Below are 19,548 nucleotides of genomic sequence, written 5' to 3'. Positions count from 1 at the left end.
CCTAGGCACACAGAATGCTCTTACATATGTTAGTCTGGTGTTATCACACTCAAATGTACACCCGCACAGCCCTGCACATTCACATGCAGATTTTCTGTGTATGTGTTAGGACCCTTATTCTTTCTACCTCCTATAATAATTATGTGTGTAGGTTCCCGGGGTGGGAGTAGGGAAATAGGGTGTAGTGAAAAGAAACAGGATTTGGAATAAAAAATTTGGGTCTTCCCCTCAACCAGCTGTGTGACTGAGGTCAAGTTTACTTCTCCTCCCTGAGTTTCTTCCTTCATAAAAGAGAGATAACAAAAAAACGTGCTTCGTAGTCTCTTCATGTATCAATACATTATCAAAATAAGACTGGTGTATATGTATAGCTGATTCAGTTTGTTATCAAGCAGAAACTAACACACCATTGTAAAGCAATTATACTCCAATAAAAATGTTAAAAAAAAAAAAAAAAGGATGGTCAAGGGCTTTAGAGATTGCCAAGTGCTAATGTATTTTTACCCAATTGCTCTTGTCTATTTCCCAGAAGCCTAGAGCACAGTGCCTTGCGGGGGATGGGGAGGGGTGCACACAATGATTTGTTAAATGAGTAGGCCATGGCACTGACTTCTTTTGGTCTTCATAATTCCCCTCTGAGAGAAGTTTTAATATCCCCATTTCAAAGATAAGCAAACTGAAGCTTGGAGTGGGTAAAGTGCCTCATTCATTCATTCAACAGACCCCTGAATGAGCAACTACCCTGCATCAGATTCTGGGGATACAAAAAAGAAATCCCTGCCATCACAAGCCAGAATGGAGGAAAGAGACATAAAGGTAAGTATAACACAAGGTGGATTACAAGTGATAGCTAGTATTTATTGGGTACTTACTAAGTGCCAGACACAGCTGTAAGCTCTTCATGTGTTTTACTCCTTCCATCCTCCCCAGACTCTATCAGCCAGGTACCATTATTATGCATGTTTCTCATGTATCCATAGATGAAGCATGGTGATTGCTTAAGGATTCATAAACCTCAGGGAAGTTTTCCTGAAGGACTAGGAATTAGCTAGGCAGAGAAGGTGGGTGGAGAAGGCAGGGCCATTTCAGGAGAGGGAAAGGTTTGGAGGCCACCTATTGGAAGCCTCCACAGCGTCCCAGGCAGGGGCTGGTCAGGAGGCTGCAGGAGCACGCAGGGCTCAGTGTAGAAAAGAGAGTGGTCCATATCCTACAGGTAGCTATTTGAAGGGTTTTAAGCAGAGGAGAGACTTGGCTAGTTTTTTAGAAAGATCATCTGGGCAGCTGGGTGGAGGTGGATGGAAGGGAGAGAGACTCAGAATAGTAATCCAGGCTCAAGTTGATGGTCGCCTGGACCAGGGCTTGGGGCAGTGAGGAGGAGATGAGAGAGAGAGGCAAAGTTTTCCGGATCATGATGGTTTGGGGATTGTTAGAGGACAGAGAGCAATTTTGAAGGACACCGTTTCTGCTGCTAATCCAGGGGGATGGGGGAGATCTGATGAGGTCAGTTTTGGATGGAGCCCAGGTCTTCTGGCCCCCAGTCTTTTCGCCTCCTGGCGCTGCTAGCGACGACTGCCCGCGGGCGTGCCCTGCCGGCACCAGGGAACACAGCTGCTCGGCCGGCGACGGAACTCAGAGACGGAACCTCACGCTCCCGGCGGTGGCGGGCGACAGAGGGCGCTCCCGCACACGCTCAGGCCGCTCTGGCCCAGCCCGTCTCAGTGGCCGCGGAAGGTGACGTGGACACGGAAGTGGTCGTCGTCGCGGCTGCACCGGTGGGAACGGGGCTCAGGGCTCAGAGGGCGGCCGGCGGGCGGACGGACGGCGGCGGTCTCGCACCTGCGGTGGCCGGGGACGCAGGCTTTGTAGGTTGGGTGCGAGTCCGCTGAGCCGACGAGCTGCTTCTCAGCCCTTCTCTTGCCCGTCGGAGCCGGGACTCGTTCAGCCGGCGTCACCATGACCAAGGCCGGTAGCAAGGGCGGGAACCTCCGCGACAAGCTGGACGGCCACGAGCTGGATCTGAGCCTCAGCGACCTAAATGAGGTCCCGGTCAAGGAGTTGGTTAGTACAGTCCCTCAAGGCCCAGGCGCCTACCCGCGACTGACGCTGGCCCCTGCGTTGGTCGCCTTCTTTCCCATGCCTCAGTCTCCATGGCTTAAAATGAGTTGGGGGGAGTGGGACTAACTCCCCGGGGGAGGCCGCGTCCGGCCCCAGTTTTCTTCTTGGGATGTACACGTGTCACTTTGGCACAGTTCCAGAAGATGGGAAGGAGCTGCTTGTCTGGCTATGGGCTTTTTACGGGTCAGGAGTGAATCTCCCCCCCCCCCCCCATTTCAGGGGCTTTGACAGCGCTCAGCTCCTTGCCCGACCCAAAGTAGGAGCCCTCGGAACGCGGTTGCTGGGTGTATTCAGAGAATGAATGAACAGATGAATGAATGACTTGGTCCAAGTAGGCCTCCGGTTAGACCTGGGTGTGGCCCAGACCTGGCTTTTCTTGGAAGCCTGAAATCCCAGCTGGCTGCCCCAGCCCTGAGGCGTGCTTCCTTGAAGAATGTGAAATCTCACTGCTTGGTTGGCAAAGTCTCTTCCCAACTCTGAAACTGCTGGGAATCCGCACCATCGTGGCCCACCCCTCCACCCGCCTACTCCCATACCCCCAACCGGGGAAACAAGCCTGAGGCCCCAGGGACGTCACAAGACTAGTTTGTTGCCAAAGTGGAGTTAGATGGTACATCCCTGCTTTGCCCACCTGGTTCCCCACCCGCATCCCCCACAGTAGCCTCCCTTTGGATGACCTGTACTTTCCTCACCGCCTTCAACGAATTATATTTGCGTTTGGCACTTGGCCCAGTCTTCCCTCTGCCTTGGCTGTGTAGTATGGAGGTTAGAATGGGATTCCCAGTTCATATATCAGCTTTATTGCTTAATAGCTGAGTGCCCTTGGCAAGCTTAGTTATCCTTTAAGCCTAGATTTCCTCATGTATAAAATGGTGGTAATTATTCCCCTCGCATAGGGTTGTTGGGAGGATTAAATAAGATTGTAATGTAAAATACTTGGCAGGTAGCAAATGTTGATGCATGTAATTTTTACCACGGTGTGCTTCCCACTGTGATATCTCAAACTTCTTTAGGTGGTCAAACTTCATGCTTGGGACTTTGACATTTGGAAAGTCCACGTTGGCCCAGTGTCCTGAACTGAATATTTGCCTTCTTCCCCGCCCCATGTTTCAGCCTGGCCCTAGAACTGCTGTCCGAAACCTTTTACTCCAGGCATCCGGTTGGTGCAGCATTGCCCTGAAGGACTAGGAATTAGCTAGGCAGAGAAGGTGGGTGGAGAAGACAGGGCCATTTCAGGAGAGGGAAAGGAGAACGGAAGGGTCAGTTTTGCTGAGCCTCTCCATCCCAAACCCCATGGGAAAACAGAGCTGGGTTGTGAGGGCCTTGATTTCACTCTGCATTCACTCATTTACTCATTCATTCAGTTACGAATCAGCCAACGGGTATATTGAGTGCCTGGAAGACCCTGAACTGGAGAATATGGAAATCACAAAGCTATATTAGACACAGTCCCTGCCCTGAAACCTAATAAGGAGCAGTGCTAGAGAGAATATTAAAAGTGCTATGGAGAATTTCTAAGAATCTGGTTTTTTTTCCTTGGATGTTCCACAGCGAAATCCCTACTCTGCATTCTTCTCTAGGTTGTGGTTGACTGGCTCATTTTTCCTTTTGTGTCTCCAGAAACATTATACTTCAGTGCTTTTTTTTTTTTTTTAAAGGCCTTTTCTTTTTTTTTCCTTTATTGAAAGAAATTTTTTTAACATCTTTATTGGAGTATAATTGCTTTACAATGGTGTGTTAGTTTCTGCTTTATAACAAAGTGAATCAGCTATACATATATCCCCATATCTCCTCCCTCTTGCATCTCCCTGCCATCCTCCCTATCCCACCCCTCTAGGTGGTCACAAAACACCGAGCTGATCTCCCTGTGCTATGCAGCTGCTTCCCACTAGCTAGCTATTTTACATTTGGTAGTGTATATATGTCCATGTTAAAGGCCTTTTCTAATCATGGGAACTTTCTGTGGAAAATGCTTCATTAGCAGATGTCACTGAATTGTTCCATGTGTTGATCTGACATTTTGTTCTCATTCCCTTTCCTAGGCTGCCCTCCCAAAGGCCACCATACTGGATCTGTCCTGCAATAAACTGACTGCTCTACCGGTAAGACTGGCAAGCAAGCATGATTCCTTCTAGAGCCCTGATGCTTCTCCTTCCTGTCTGGGGGAGTGGTGTCATAAGGCATAATTTCAGGATAGGCCTGCAGGCAGGCTACCACTAAAAAGGGCTAAGCCCTTTTGCACACACGTCTCACTGCTCACCACCAGGAGCTATGCCTGCTATCTCCATTTTCATTCGAGCTGGAACAGCTAGTAAAAGGTAGAGTCAGGATTTGTGCATAGGTGCCTCTGACTTGGGGCCTCCTGGACTGTTACATCACAGTGTGTGAGCCCAAGTCCAAGGTGTTCTCTCTTTGGGTCCTAGTCGGATTTCTGTGGCCTCACACACCTGGTGAAGCTGGACCTGAGTAAGAACAAACTGCGGCAGCTGCCAGCAGACTTCGGCCGCCTGGTCAACCTCCAGCACCTGGACCTCCTCAACAACAGGCTGGTCACCCTGCCTGTCAGCTTTGCTCAGCTCAAGGTAACAATTCATGACCCAATGTTTCATGGCCAGGTGTGGCAGAGGGCTCGGGGATTGAGGGAGTGCGGCTGTGAGAGAGGCCGACAGGAACACCACCTGTTGTCACAGCCTCAGATGGCTTTCCCTGTGGCCGGAACAGAGAAGGGCTTTCTTGCTGCTCGTTTCGTTCCACTTTGAGGGGCTCTTTATGTGAACTCGGGCTTACCAGACTCTCTGCCCCATCTGTTTAGAGTCTGAAGTGGCTGGACCTGAAGGATAACCCCCTGGATCCTGTCCTGGCCAAGGTGGCAGGGGATTGCTTGGATGAGAAGCAGTGTAAGCAGTGCGCCAACAAGGTAAGCACGAGGCTCCCCAGTGGCTCCTTCACACATTCCCCTGGGACTTGCCTCTGTCGCCTCTTGTTTTCCCCTCCCAGGGCACCCATAGCTGTGTCTTTTAAAGCATGAAGGTCTCTGAAAATGTCTACTCTGAACCTGTCAGGCAAAGGCAGCTTTGTTTCTCTCTTTACTTTACAAGCGGTAGAACAATACTGTCTTCTGCTCTACTGCACTACTTCTGTTCTTAGAAACCAGGACCTTGCGTGATCCAACACTGCACTGTTGACAGTTGTTTGTATGGAACAAGAGGGTTAGGCACTGTAGCCTTTCTGAGTCACAGTTATTGAATTTTGATGATAAAGGTGTTGTTAGTATTTGTAAGTTTATCCCTATAAACAGACACATCCTGGGCACATCTGGCATTTGATTTCAGTTGAGTCATCTGACATAGGAGGAAGGAACTAACTGGCAGCATGGAAGGCAAATATTGCCAATAACCTTGAAGGTGCTTTACATTGTTTCTTAAGAACAGCACTGTACCCATCTCTCAAAAACTCTAGCTATAGTCATTTTTTCCCTCCAGCTTTAGAACAGATTGCTGCTGCTTCAGCTGAGCACCAGATGACTTACTTGGCTATGTTTAGGGGGCGTTGTGAACACAAAAGAGTTAACTTTAAACTCTAGAATAAGCGAAATGTGTGTATGATGGGTCTCTGTGAATCTCGGGAGTAATGGCCTTTCTTTTCTTATCATTAGCTCAGGGCTTCTTAGATAGTCTCATCATCTGTGTCACCCACTGTTACAAGAAAGCACAGCATCAGTGCATCCAAGAAGCCAAGGCAACAGTTTGCCCTCAGCTGGGAACAGTACAAGTGATCAGTGACTCCTGTTCTGAAAACTTGGTGCTTTAAGAATGTTGTCTGTTCTGAAGACTAACGATAGCTACCATTGACTGCTCTTCCTCTGTTGTGCATGCTTTGCATGTTTCATCTCATAACCCTCATAAACCTGGGAAGTAGGTATTACTTCTGTATCTCTGACCCGAGAAAGCCTCAGTATGCAACACCGTTCATTTATCCATTTATTCATTCAACTAATACTATATTAAACCAAAGTTGCTGATATTCTAGTTTTTGACCTACAAAAATAACTTTTGTTGAGTGTAAAGGTCTTTAGTATTCACAGATATTTTCCAGACAAAGCTCTGGGGAGCATGGTGCGTTGGGGATGTGGTGAGAGGCCATGCTCTGGCACCACTGCCCAGAGCTGTCTCCTGCGCACACCTTTAGGCACGTACAGGAGTGGCGTGGGCCAGTCAGAAGGAGGTCACTTGTCTCCAGGAGTTAGTTTAGGTCTCGTCAGTTCTGACCTTGTGGGTGCATAGTAACTAATCAGCTTGGCACATAGTAAAGCACCTTTTAAAAATAATTTTAGTTCAACAGTAATCATCAGGTGCTTACTACATGCTGTGGACTGGGATAGGTAGACAAAAGCAACCCTCTAGAGGCTCTAGAAGAGCCTCTCCCATTTCTGACTGGGCTGTGTTATCAGATAACTAACTCCTGATGTATTGTAGCCAAGCTAAGAGGGGTGGCTCTTAAACGTCCAGGTTCTTTATTTAGCCAGTTTTTACCCCCTAAAGCCAACTGAATGGTTGGTGCTTATATAAAATTCAGAGTTCAGGGTGAGACAGGGACTTTGAACTTGGGCCCCCTCTCCACATCATGCTTGACCTTCCTCCAGATCCTGCAGCCCCTTGTTTAGCAGCCATTTTTTAGTAAGCTTGACTCCTTTGGAGAGGTGCCAGCTGGTGCAGGTCCTGGGTTACTCAGGACAGGGTTCCTTGTGGCTTTAAGCCAGGCTCTTGGAGGGAGTGGCTTTTGCAGACCTGCTCCTGTGTCCCTCTTATGATAGATGTGGGCATGTCTGAAGTTTCCATGAAGTAAAATAATTACATTTGAATACATGTCTGTCCTGCAGGTTGTCTAGTGCAGTAGCAAAACAGAAAATTAAGACAATTTGCTGTCTTCATTTAGAATACTTGAGGTTTTCTTCTCTTATTAATGCAGTCAAGCAACAGTGTTCATTGAGCACATAAAATGCCTTTCTCTTACAGCTCTCCTACCTCTGTGCACTATACGTAAGAGGAACAAACTCTGGCCTAGGAGCTCAGGAGACCTACACTCTCAGCTGTGCTACTTTCTAGCCATGGGACATCAGAGCCTGGGTTTTCTTCCTTATTTTTACAATGGGCATCCAGTCAGTTGCTCGTCACACCTGTATTGAGTGCTATAACTAGCTAAGCGCTGTGCTCACCTGCAGAGCTAAGGACAGTAGTCCCTAACCCTTAGGGAGCTTACAGTCTAGGACTGAGATGGATAAGAAAACTCCCCACGAGTGGGAGGAGGGGAGCCTGAGGCAGCCTAAAGAGGTCAGGAAAGTGTCTTAGAGGAAGTGCTGTCCCTGTTTAACACAGAAGTTGCTGGGAGAATTACATGAAGCGATTGTAAATGGCAGGACTTTTTAGATTCCAGTTGGCATTGTGTTTCACAGACTTCTTTCCTGACAGCTTTAGTGAACTGGGCTTATATGGCTCTTCTCTGGCTAAGGCTGGTGCAGTGAGGACACAGGATAAGGTTAACTTCATTAGCTCTGCACAGCTTCCAGGGCCTCTGGTGATCAGGGCTCCTGAAAAGAGCAGTCTCTTTTTTGAGACTCCCCGCAGTGAAGACAGCTGCGTTGAGCCGTTCAGCGCCCTCCTCTCCCTTTGCAGGTGTTACAGCACATGAAGGCTGTGCAGGTGGATCAGGAGCGAGAGAGGCAGCGGCGGCTGGAAATAGACCGAGGTAGGTGGCCACCCGTCTCACGCTTGAGGAGCTAGGATGCTTGAGGAGCTAGGATCCAGGATAGGAGCCGTGCAGAGCAGTGGGGAACAGTGTGGTGGTAGATGGCAGCATCTCTCCAGTCCTGGCTTCTACACTGAGCCCCACAGTCATAGTCAACTGCTTATCTTTCTGTCTGCTTGGAGGGTTAATAAGTGTCTCAAATTAAACATGCCTAACTAGATCCCCTTCAGCACCTTCGCTGTCCCCCCATAATGGGAAATCACCATCCCTATGGATTCAAGCCTGAAATTGGGAAGATGTCCGTGATTGCTTTCTTGTGTTACTCCCATGTCTAGTCTATCAGCAGTGGCAACTCCAGTGCCACCACCGCAGTCAAGCCTCCAGCCGGTGGACTGCCGCAGTACCTCCTAGCACCATGTCCTGGCTCCATACTTGTGCCCTCTCCACACAGCAGCCAGGGAGATCTTTTCAAAACACAAATCAGTTCTGCCGCTATTTGCTTAAAACCCTCTCATGGCTTCCAACTGAACTTAGAATGAAATTCAAACCCAGTAACACGGCCAACAAGGCCCGCCATGACCCAGGCCTGCTTCTCCGGCCTCGTCCCACACACCAGGGAGAGAGTGCAGTTACCCTCAGCCACACGATCCTCTGCTGTTGCTTGAACACACCAAGAACTGTCTCATCTTAAGGGCTTTGTTGGTTTCCTTTTCCCTCAGATCTTTACGCAGCTGCCGACTGGCTGCCGACTGGCTGCCGACTGGCTTTGTGTGGTCCTCATCTGTTGCCTTAGGTTAACCTTAACCGTTTCAGAACCACTCACACCGGAAGAGCCACCCCACCTGCCGCTCTCTGTCACATCCTCAGTTACTTCCTTTATGGCACACATCACTATCTTTTTCACTGTTTGTTCACTTGTTTACTGTTTGTCTCCTTCTGTAGAAAGCAGATGACTTAGGCACTAGAGCTTGACTTTTCTTCAGTGCTGTATCCGAGCACTTGGAACAAGGCCCGGCACACAGTAGGTGCTCTGTTGACGAGCCGGCTGACTTCTGAGCCCGCTTGCTGGAGGACTCCCATGGTTAGAGGGACACGTGTAGTACTGATTACAGGCGGCCCCTGAGATTGGAACCCCTGAGTTGTGACCATTCCTTGTACACGCATGGCCGCTGTGCTGCCCATGTTTACTGTGACCACTGCTGCTTTCGCCTCTGGATGGCACATGTTCTCCTGAGGCTGGGCAGAGTGTGTTCTTGGCATTCTTGGTGCTTAGCTGGAACTTGGAGCTTGTTTGTATGTAGCAAAGCAGTGGAAAGCTACAGTGATAAGAATAGTACTATTCAGCTACATGATAGTTCAAATAGGCTTTTGAGCCCTAAAAGGACATTTAACCACCATTTGTGGCATTCTGGCTTTGGAAAAATGTGCTTCAGTCTTCCAACTAATTTGGGAATGCATTTTTAGAAACCAGTAATTTGTAAGGTGGGTGCTGTATGTAAACATACTTGAGCTGTGGAATAAATCGGAATGTTACATGGACTCCTGAGTTGAAGTCTAGAGTACCCTCTGACAAACTAGTAGTCTTGTTTTTTCAGGAAAACATTTCCATCTTCTCTAACCCTGAACCTAAGCGCTCCCTTTTTCTTTCTGCCCTCCCCATGCCACATTCCTTTCCAAAGCTTGGGAAGATGGGACTCCCATTGAATCAACACCTCCCTTGTTTCCTCTTCTCATAGTTGAGTTGTGCAAGGCTGTCAGTGGCTGTGTCTTCTGAATTAGTACCTAATTCTAAAGGAGCACCAGACTCATCACCCATGCCTTTCTTATGCCTCCCCTTGTTATATCACCCTAATCTCTGCTGCTTGTGGCTAGGAACCCCTTAATAAGAATCCACTGAGCAAACCCTGAGAGGAGCTTATTGTATTTTAGGGAGGGCTTACTTCCCAGAGAGCAGAAAGACAGCTGTTGCTTTTTAATATATCTTATGTAATCCACAGCGTAAGGGAAGGGAGCCTGAATCCATATTAATCACTTGAGAAAGCACACTGGAGGTTTGTGGGAGAGAAGCCACTTTTGCGTATACTTTCTCACAGAGGCTGAGAAGAAGTGGGAGGCCAAGCAGCGAGCTAAGGAGGCTCAAGAACGGGAACTGCGGAAGCGGGAGAAGGCGGAAGAGAAGGAGCGCCGGAGAAAGGAGTATGACGCCCTCAAAGCAGCCAAGCGGGAGCAGGAGAAGAAACCTAAGAAGGAAACAAATCAGGCCCCGAGTAGGTTTTTCTCTCAGTTGCAGGGTTCCAGGAGGGTGTGGTGGGGAGATGGCTTAGGTTTCCAGGCATGGCTGAGTGAGTGAGTGAGCGAGCAAACAAGCTTGCAGACCTCGTCAGGTACAGTATACTCTTAAGGCCTGGGAGTAACTCAGAGGGTCCACTTACGGGGAATGGGGACCCTCCTACTGCCCCGAATGGTCTGTTTCCCCAGTGTCACATGCTTATGTGCAGGTATTTGGGTCAGATGTAGCTTAGCTTAGAACATTTCCAGAACAGGGAGTTGCACTTTTTGTAAGGGTTAGATTCTAAAATCACCCAGAAAGGTGAAGATTGCATATGGTCACATTACTCTTAAAAGTCCCTGATCATCCAGGAAGTGGACCGAGCTTGAGTGTGTGGTGCCGTCTCAGTGGTGCCAGCACCGCCTGTGACTTTCTTTCCCAGTTGGACCCGATCACTCTGTTTGGGGAACACCAGGGGAATCGCCTGGCCTGCACTCGTGGAGCCGTGTCGCATGTAGAACACGCTAGTGTTTTGCCTGAATGTGTCCCGCTGGATTTGTGCAGCCGTGTGGCTCCTTATACGAGGGAGGACCGTGTATCCTCTGGGCCAAACGGGACACCTGAGGGAGAGGGACCTGGGCAGGGGAGCTCTGTGGGGAGGGAGGCCTGCAGGGCCTGTCCCTGCTTGCCCCCGCTAGCCTTGAGCAAGTCGCCCAGCCTCACCACCTTTCTGTTCCCTTGTGTAAATGAGGATCATACCTCCTTACAGATTAGTGATAGGATTAAGTGAGAAAAACCTGTGACAGGATCATGTAGTTCTTGGAATGTGGGTGTTCACTCAGGTTTTTAAAAAATTTGCCTAAAAATCTCAAAACCATTTTTTTTCTTCAATAATTATATTCACTGCAGACAGTTTCTTTATATATATCGGAAAATGGCAATCACCTGTAATCCCCTGTTCCCAGCAGTAATCACTGTTACCAATATGGTATACTTTCTTCCAGGCTTTCTTTTTATCTTATAATAAAAACATTAACAATATTCATAAATTTTGAACCTGTTTCCCCAAATGGGCAGCACTCTACCCACGCTTGATGCCTCCTGATGAGCCCCTCCCCTTGGTCCTAAGGGGCCCGGATGATCAGCATGTTATGGAGAACTTAGGACCTTGGGGACTGTGTGCTAAGTGAAACATCCAGAATGAGATCCAGTTTTGAATCTACTCCCTGAGATCCAAGGGAGAAAGAGTTCATGTTTCAATCTCTGCATAGCAAAGTTTTTTAAGAGCTCAGATGTTCTAGAAAATGTGTTCTCCTCAGGGCCGGGGGAGTCTTCATCAGAGCAGAGGGGTGTAAGTGGACGTGCATGGAGACTAGCACCGACTGCAGAGTGTGCGTCCGTAAACTGACTGGACTTTTTGCCTACTGTGACTTTGTCCCTCCAGAATCTAAGTCCGGCTCTCGGGCCCGGAAGCCACCCCCCCGGAAACACACTCGCTCCTGGGCTGTGCTGAGGCTGCTGCTGCTGCTGCTGCTGTGTGTGGCTGGCGGGCTGGTCGCCTGTCGGGTGACGGAGCTGCAGCAGCAGCCCCTCTGCACCAGCGTGAACGCCCTCTACGACAGCGCGCTCCGGGGCCTGCGCAGCCACGACATCCTCCGGTGGGTCCTGCAGACCGATTCTCAGCAGTGAGCTTGTCCTCCACGCCTGCTGCCTCCCAGCCTTGGAGCTTGGATTCCTATGGAATTGGGTTCTGTTGGACACAACCTCTTTTTAGTGTCAGACCTACCTGCCATCATCACATGGCTGCCGTTTGGTACTTGAGACCTCCTCTTTGTAAGACTTCTTTGTTCCTTAGTCAGGGTTCCCTGGTGGAATAAGGAGAAATAGGAGGTGGGGCCAGTTACCTGCATGCTTAAAAGAATAGGCTTGGGGTGGGGAGAGGAAAAAACATAGCCTTTTCTAGTTGTTATACAAAGCTGTATAAAGGCAAGAGTCATTTCTACTAAAGGTCAGCTGTCACTACATTTATACTTTTGTATGTCACAAACCCTTTCTTTCATTCCTCCCTGGGGAGCCAGGGCAGATCAGGAGGCAGTGTGTTAGTGGGGACTAGGGGAACACCATACTCAGCAAATCTAGTCTAAATTGGGGGGGAGGGGCATACCTATTTCTTAAGGACCTCAGACATTCAGATATTTTAACAGTCATACAAGATCTCAGGCTGTGACAGGACTTCCAGACCATCCAGTCCAATGTAACACTTGTAGGCAGGGAAACTGAGGCCTTCCATGACTTGCCTGTGGTCTCCTAGCTGGTTTGAGGCAGAACTGGATTCCCACGCTGGTATCCTTTCTTTCCATCATTTTGCCTCCTTTATAATGTACCGAGAGAACAAAACTTACACCAGAATTGTCTCTTGGCTGGAGTATAGACTGTTTCATGGGAAACAGATTCATGACCCACAAATAGAAATCGCATAGCCATGAGGGTCTTGGGCAGCTCTTGTAGAGTCCTGCGGCAATTTATGTGGCTTCTATAAAATGGGGACGGTCCAGGCTCCTTGCGTCAATTTGAGAGCATTAATTCCGATTGCCAATAAACAAGAAGGTGGACCCTTGCAAAGCCACATTGTCTATGACAGCTCTTACATAATCGGTGTGACTAAATACCTCATAGGCAACCTGAAAACTAAAGCTTCATAAGAGACTGAGGTTTAGAATTGATTCTAGACATAACTACACCTACACAATGAAGGGAAATAAGTAGCATCATGGAGTTTAAAAGTGGTACATTAATGACTAGCATGAATAAAGGCAGAACTGTCCATTCTCTCGTCTGCCAGACTCAGCATTTTCTTGCTCTGTGGCCTCCTTTGCCTCCTTTCACAACAGTTGGATGAAGGGGTCAGAAATGGCCGTCACGGTGCTCATTCACAGAAGACTCCCGACTGAAAGTTCCTTGCCTCTCCCCAGGGAGAGCAAGAACCTGCCATGTTCAGAGACAGAGTGGAGTCCATCTTTTCAGCACTAGTGGCCCATGGATAAGACTGACACTTGTGACCGTCCTGATAGTGGAAGAAAAGACTTGTTCTTTTCTCCCTCAGGGAGAGCTCTGCTGCGTAGGCCCACACCTTACTCAGAATCACTACACATTCCTTTAGTCTTCCTCCAAGCTCCAGAGCCATTGGTACAAATGCTTTATTGAAACTAAACACACTATAGTACATAAAATGAGATTAAGAGAATACAGAAGTCAGCATAGTGATCGGACCTCCCCCCGTTCCTTGGCTGCTTGAGGCAGCTTCAGTGGATGGGAGGAAGGCAGGAGCACATCCAGCCTTGTCAAGCAACCCGCCGAGGGCAGTTCACTTGTGACCTCGAGATTTGACGCTGAGGTTCTTTTGGATTTTTACCATTATTAAATACGTGTCTGAGTGGTCTGTCTTTGTTCCTTTGTATTTTGAGGGCTGGCTGGGGCAGGGGTCGGGGTGGTTTGTACGTGGCAGTTGACTTGCTAGGAGAGGAAGGCAAATGTGAGCATCTCAGCCTCTGCCCCATGTTGACAGGTAGGGACACTATCGCAAACAGCGACACCGAGGAAAGCCTGTTGTGGGCAGGACCCAGGCTTGTGCTGCAGGAGGTGCTTCTAATCCCTGCACTGTAGTCATGCTCTGAGGTCGGGGGGCTGGGGTGGAAATCAGCTTTTCATCCCTGTCCCTGAGGGCTGGCATCAGTCTGCACTGTCTAAAGAGAGATCTGGCTGCAAAGCTGTCATCTGAAGGTAGATACGCCTGGAGAGCTCTGGTCCAAGACGGCGGGAGGTAGCTGTCACACCTTCCCCACGGCGCACCTGTATGTCTGCAAGCAAATTCTGGCGTTCTTGCTCAGAAAAACACCGCTTATAAGCCTGAAAGTGGTAAATGACCTGTTAATACCATACCACCCACGGTCATTCCTCATCTGTGAATAAGGAACGGGAAGCTTGGGTTGAGGGATGAGAACCGTCCTCCCTCCCCGGTCAGTGTTGACTCTGATCTCAGACCCGCACTGTTGACTTACAAGGCATTCCTGGGCCCTCACCAGTGCTGTCCATGGAAACTGGGAGTCCACTAAGGCCACAGTGCACTGGGCAGTGACCCCTGGAACAGCATACCTGGATCAGGAGCTGTGGGGAGGGGTAGGCGTCCACAACGGCACTGGCCATTTCCAGGCTGACTCGGTTCAGCTGCTGAATCTGTCTCCTCCAGACCACTGCAAGCCCCCTGCCAGAGCGGTCCACCTTTGCCCCTCCAGCCCAGTCACTCTCCAGGCAGAAGGAGAAACTAGCTTGATCTCGGAGCTTCCTGCAAACAGCACAGTTGAGCTGCGAGTCGTGTGTTACTGTGCTGCACCTGTCCCCTTAACTAGGAACTTAAAAACCCTCCACTGACATCGGAAGAGGTGGGCATGATGTTCTACCTGGCCAATCTGAATGCTCCTTCTGTCCCCTAGCAGTGCTAGCTGCCGATTCCCGTAAAAACGACATCTATTCCTTTTCATCAAAAAAGAAGTCAACAGAAAAGTACGAGACTCTTGCTTGCAATGAGATTGGGGTGTCTTGATCGGGGAGGCAGTGTGCATGGGGGTTAGCACAGAGCACTGGGTATCAGGCAATTTGGAGTCTAGTTCTGGTTCTTCTGATTCGCTAGGAACTTTGACAAGTCGGTCTCTTTAGGCCTCAGTTCCCTCAGGTATAAAATGAGGGACTTGGACTGGATTGTCTCTGAGGAATCACTGATTTTAAATTCTGACTATGAACAGCCTTTGAGCTAAGTAGGCTAAAAAATTGTTTTACAAGGGCTTGTTTCATTGTGACCTGACCTGCAATGAATTCTGGTAAGTTGGCCCACTGATAACCCAGTACCAACCTGCAGAACACAAACTTACACATAAGCTACAGAAGAACATTTTAAAGGGACTAAGCTTGGGGGCTCTTTCCAAGAATTCCCAGGGTTAGGTCAACTCCTTCTGCCTCAAACTTGAGTGACAACAGACTAGCAGCAGAGTTTAGGGGAAAGGGACATCTTCTTTGGGTACCAGAATCACTGTAAAAGACAAGGCCAAGCAACCGAGCCAGGACTTGACGGGGGCACTCACTTGAAGGGCGCCTCAGCCACAGCCTTTGTGAATGTGCACGCCAAGTCAGCCAGCTCTTTCCAGCTCTGCACAATTCGAGCCTGGGCTTCTGTGTGTAGCTGCAGATCTACCAATGCCTAGAAACCCCAAAGCAGATGGACTTGAAGGGTATGCAGAGGCTAGTGTGAAACTGTTCTCTCCTCTCACTGTTCACTGAAGCTGCACCCCAGCCCCTTGGCTCCCCGTTTGGCCCCTTCTCTCCTACTTAGTGCCAAGGTAGAAAGTAGTGTCCAGCAGGCATTTTACTCTTTATCAATGGTGAATCGGGTTAGATGAGAGTGGGCACCCACGATGACTCAGGCAACAGTTCTTACCTCTTCCGTGTCTACCCTGGTCACCACAGCCGCTGTGTTGGCCTCCGGTTGTCTCTGCTTCTTCTTCTCCTTGGCCTGTTCTCCATTTGCCACTCCCTGTTTCCTTCTCCTTGGAGGATTTGGAGCACTGGAGCAGGGGAGGAAATCAAAGAGAGGCAGCTCCAGGCCGAGCTCGGGCAGAAGAGGTGTGAGAAGACTGGGCCAGAGAGTCCCACAGGGCTAGGAGGGACGCTATTTTGCAGAGGGACCCAGATCTGGGATGAATAAATTCACCCCTGTTGGCCTAAGAGCTGCCCCCTTTTAATGCTAAGTCTCGAGGACAAATCCAAACCTGAAGCATTTCTCCAGATCCACAATCACCAGTGACAGAGCTTTCCCAGCTGTCCTTGCTGTGATGTCAGTTACAAAGCTCCGAAGTGTTTCCTTCCCTTGCTCGGCACTGCCCAGACGTCCCTGCGTGAAGGGGCAGAAATGCATGAATGCCTGCTCCCTGCAGTCAGCCCTCTGTCCCAGCCTCAGCGCCTACCCCTCTGGCTGTGCCCACCTGCTTGAAGTTGTAGATCATGGACACAAACGCCTCTGCCAGGAGCAGCACCAGAATCGTCGGCTCCTCCACCCAGCCCTCCTCTCCATCCTGTCAAAGGGCGCGGAACCCAGCAGAGGGAGGCAGGTCAGCAGGTGCTTAGCACCTGCGAGAGAGACCCAGGCCTTCCGGGTGAATGACTTCATCCCCATCAGCCTAGTCCACTTTGCATTATCCTTTTTCTTCTGGAATGAAGTCACGGTGGCAAGAAATAGTAACCCATAATCCTGTCCTTCCCAGTCCTCAACTGTTCAACCTCGGTGTACTGCACCTCTGAGGCAGTGAATAAGAAAGGAGCATCAGTAAGTTGAAACGGACTGAGAAGTAAATGCCAGTACTTCTATGCATTCTGAATAGGTGAATGGAGCGAAGGAAACTCTTCCAAAGGATTTGGAACAAATAAGTAACTTGGGCTTTGAGGGTAGATGCTAAGCTGAGTGGCCCTTACACAGGTTTTGTGTGACAAAGAATCACCAAGGAAACTTCAGTCTGTGAGAGCACCTCTTCTTCGCCATACTAGGGCATAATCAAACAAAGCCAAGGCTGCGTCATGGTCCACAATCCTACAGCAGTACAGTATTACAGAGTAACCGTGAGCAGGACTTGTGCGGAGTTTTCTGATTAGGTCCCTATAAGCAAAAGCCAAGACCCATAATATTGCAAAGCACAGGTGGGAGGAGCTCTGGGTTCTAGTCCCTCCCACCCCCCCAGCCACTACTCAGCTGTGATCCTTAACAAGGCTTTCAACTTCTCAGGGCCTCAGTTTCCCCACCTGTGATGTGGGGATAAGAATTTCTTCCTTATAGAATAACTGCGACAGAAACGGGCGATTTCCCACTCCCTGAGGGACGTTTGGCAATATCTGGAGACATTTTCAATTGTCACAACTGGGACAGGAACTACTGGCATCTACCAGGTAGATGTTAAACATCCTACAAGGCACAGGACAGCCCAGCACAACAGGGAATTAACCAATCCAAAATGGCAGCAGTACCCGAGGTGGAGAAACCAAGTCAAAGCTGTTATTATCCTGAGGTACTGCGCTGTCCCTTGTAGTTTCCTTGCACCCTGCCCACACCTGGGAAAACAGCCCCTTTATTAAATCCTCCTCAAATTATACTAAGCTGAGTGTGCTATCTGCTTTCCTGATGGAGCCTTGACTGACAATATATCCTTTAGAGTAAAAGCATATTTATCCTGTAACTCTAAGGAGGAGAGACAGCAGCCAGAAAACCCCTACCTCAGTGGACCCAGCCCTTCTCCGCCACGTGATGCTGCAAGGCACGGCCGGCGCCTCAATCACACAGCAGCACTCCATGGACTGTAGTGCTCCGAGGAGCTGGCCCCCACCTTCCATCTGCAAGAGCACTGCAACAGAAAGGGGCTGTCAGTGGGGCCCAGAAAGCAGTTCACCCAGCATGAGGTAAAGAAAGATGCCTGCAGGACCTGGATCCAGCAGCACAGCGATATGCTTTAAGCACTCCTCTGGCCTCTGAGCTTTCAGCCTGTTAACCAGGGCTGCCTTCTTCTTCCTTTCCTGTTGCCTCTCGGTGCTTTCCTTTTGGCTTGCTTGTCCCCGCTGCTGGCATCCCTGTGAGCCTCTCTTCTGGACCTTCTGATTATGCTTGGTCCTCTTCTGAGGTGGGGGTACCTCAGCATTTGTTTTAGTTACTGTCAAGCTGTTGCTCTGGACAGAGCAGGTAGTTTGGTAGGCTGGCAGCTGATGGCATGGACTGTCTACCATAGGGTCCTCATTATTTGATGCATGCCTCTCTGAGGTGTCACAGAGAGCAATATCACGGATCTTTGTAAAGGGCTGGTTTTGCCAGTCACGTGATGCTCCTTCATTATTTTGATGATCTAAAACCCTTTTAACTGGGGAGCTGGAGTCCTCAGGGCTCAGCTGCTTGTGGGTCAAAAACTTACAAGTAAGTCTCTCAGCCAGGGGAGCAAATTCTTCCTCATCCTCACTTCCACTGCTTAGCACCCTGACTGGCTCTGTTTGTGGGACAGTTTCAGCTGCCTCTGGAACAGGTGGTGGATCTTTCAGTTTTTGTGATGGAGGACAGGAGGCCTCAGAATCTGAGGTGTCAACCACTACAATCTTCTCCTCCTTCTGAGGCTGCCTCCTCTCTGTTGAAGACGGTTCCTTCTTCAGAAAGGCAAATGTTGGCAACTCCTCAGAGTCACTCTCACTGGATTCCAGTGAGAGTGATAATGTCTCTACAGCCATCAATATGTGCTATCAGATTAATTCCCTAAAAAGAAAAGAGACATGAGACACAGACTGTAGCACTGAATTCAGTCCACTTGATGTGTTCTATGGCCAAGCTTTAAGGAAATAAATGATACACAGAGAAATAGGATATGGTCCCAACACGGTCAATCTGGAACTCAGAACAGCTATGTCTGTAGTCTAACAGGAAACCTTCTCAAATCCCTTCTAGGTCAAGGTGAGGTATAAACAAAGTGGAGGTTACTATTAAAAAATGTTAATGAGGTACGAACAAGACTCAACACAACCTCTTTGCTGATCTCTGCATGTAAAATGGAGATACCAAGAGTCACTCTTTTTTAACTGAGTATGTGAACTTTTGTGACTGGCTTCTCAGCATAATATTTTCAAGGTTCATTTATGTTGTAGCATGTGTCAGTACTTCATTGCTTTTTATGATTGAATAACACCTCACTGTTTAGATACGCCACATTTTGTTTGTCCAGTCATCATTTGGTGTACATTCTGTTTGATTCCATTTTTGGCCATTTTGAATGAATAATGCTGCCATGAACATTCATGTCCTAGTTTTTGTGGGGATGTTTTCAATTCTCTTGCAGACAGACCTAGGATTGCCAATTGCTGGGTCGTGCACAAGAGTCATTCTTTGAACAAATATTCACTAACGCTATAGGTGTGACCCGAGATGAGCCATGTAACCTCTCTGGGCCTCGCTTTCTTTTTTAGTAAAATAGGGATAGTAACATTACCTACTTTACAAGATTGTAAGAAGTTTTTAAAAAAAAAATCATGCATCTACAGAGCTCAGTAAAGTAAGCTGAACGAATAGGGACAGACCTCATCCCTGTCCCTGCACGGGCCTCGGTAGATTCTGGCAAAATGCGGGGGTCGCACAAGCGGGCCCCTGCTGAGCGGGCTCCAAGCCTCTCCCGCCGACACCAGGGCGGGCGGCTCGCCCACACACCGCGGCAGAAGCGCCGGACGCCCCGGCCACCAAGCCTCTGCGGAGCTGAGCTCAGGAAGAAGGCCCTACCCCGTCCGCCCGCCCGGCAACGCTCACCAGCAACTTCTCGCGTCACTCTTTCATCCGCCACGCAGGACCCGGAAATAGA

At 49.1% G+C, this 19,548-nt stretch overlaps 2 protein-coding genes across 5 annotated transcripts; one reads left to right on the top strand and one right to left on the bottom strand.

The window, feature by feature from the left end:
- The first annotated feature begins 1,727 nt into the window (after nt 1-1,727).
- LRRC59 (leucine rich repeat containing 59) lies at nt 1,728-13,568 on the top strand. Of its 2 annotated transcripts, none has more exons than XM_057537018.1 (7): nt 1,728-2,058; nt 4,158-4,217; nt 4,539-4,697; nt 4,928-5,032; nt 7,788-7,860; nt 9,954-10,127; nt 10,572-11,125. In XM_057537018.1, exons 1-7 carry the CDS (start codon nt 1,954-1,956, stop codon nt 10,655-10,657), a joined length of 762 nt encoding a protein of 253 aa, XP_057393001.1. In that variant the 5' UTR covers nt 1,728-1,953; the 3' UTR covers nt 10,658-11,125. The 2 variants fall into 2 exon arrangements, with proteins under 2 accessions (XP_057393001.1, XP_007176498.1); XM_007176436.3 differs by lacking the exon at nt 10,572-11,125 and adding an exon at nt 11,574-13,568 and having other exon boundaries at nt 1,734-2,058.
- EME1 (essential meiotic structure-specific endonuclease 1) lies at nt 12,737-19,533 on the bottom strand. Of its 3 annotated transcripts, none has more exons than XM_007176440.3 (9): nt 19,497-19,533; nt 17,647-18,458; nt 17,441-17,568; nt 16,162-16,251; nt 15,949-16,070; nt 15,618-15,744; nt 15,265-15,380; nt 14,282-14,471; nt 12,737-13,986 (listed from the first exon to the last, which is right to left on the bottom strand). In XM_007176440.3, exons 2-9 carry the CDS (start codon nt 18,431-18,433, stop codon nt 13,957-13,959), a joined length of 1,590 nt encoding a protein of 529 aa, XP_007176502.1. In that variant the 5' UTR covers nt 18,434-18,458; nt 19,497-19,533; the 3' UTR covers nt 12,737-13,956. The 3 variants fall into 3 exon arrangements, with proteins under 3 accessions (XP_007176502.1, XP_007176501.1, XP_057393000.1); XM_007176439.2 differs by having other exon boundaries at nt 12,737-14,035; nt 19,497-19,532; XM_057537017.1 differs by lacking the exon at nt 19,497-19,533 and adding an exon at nt 19,274-19,489 and having other exon boundaries at nt 12,737-14,035.
- Between the last annotated feature and the right edge of the window lie 15 nt (nt 19,534-19,548).

The sequence above is a fragment of the Balaenoptera acutorostrata genome, chromosome 20 (genome assembly GCF_949987535.1).
Source record: "Balaenoptera acutorostrata chromosome 20, mBalAcu1.1, whole genome shotgun sequence".
Taxonomy (NCBI): domain Eukaryota; kingdom Metazoa; phylum Chordata; class Mammalia; order Artiodactyla; family Balaenopteridae; genus Balaenoptera; species Balaenoptera acutorostrata.
Note: the sequence above shows the minus strand (reverse complement) of the source record. Positions and strands in the feature narration are given on the sequence as shown.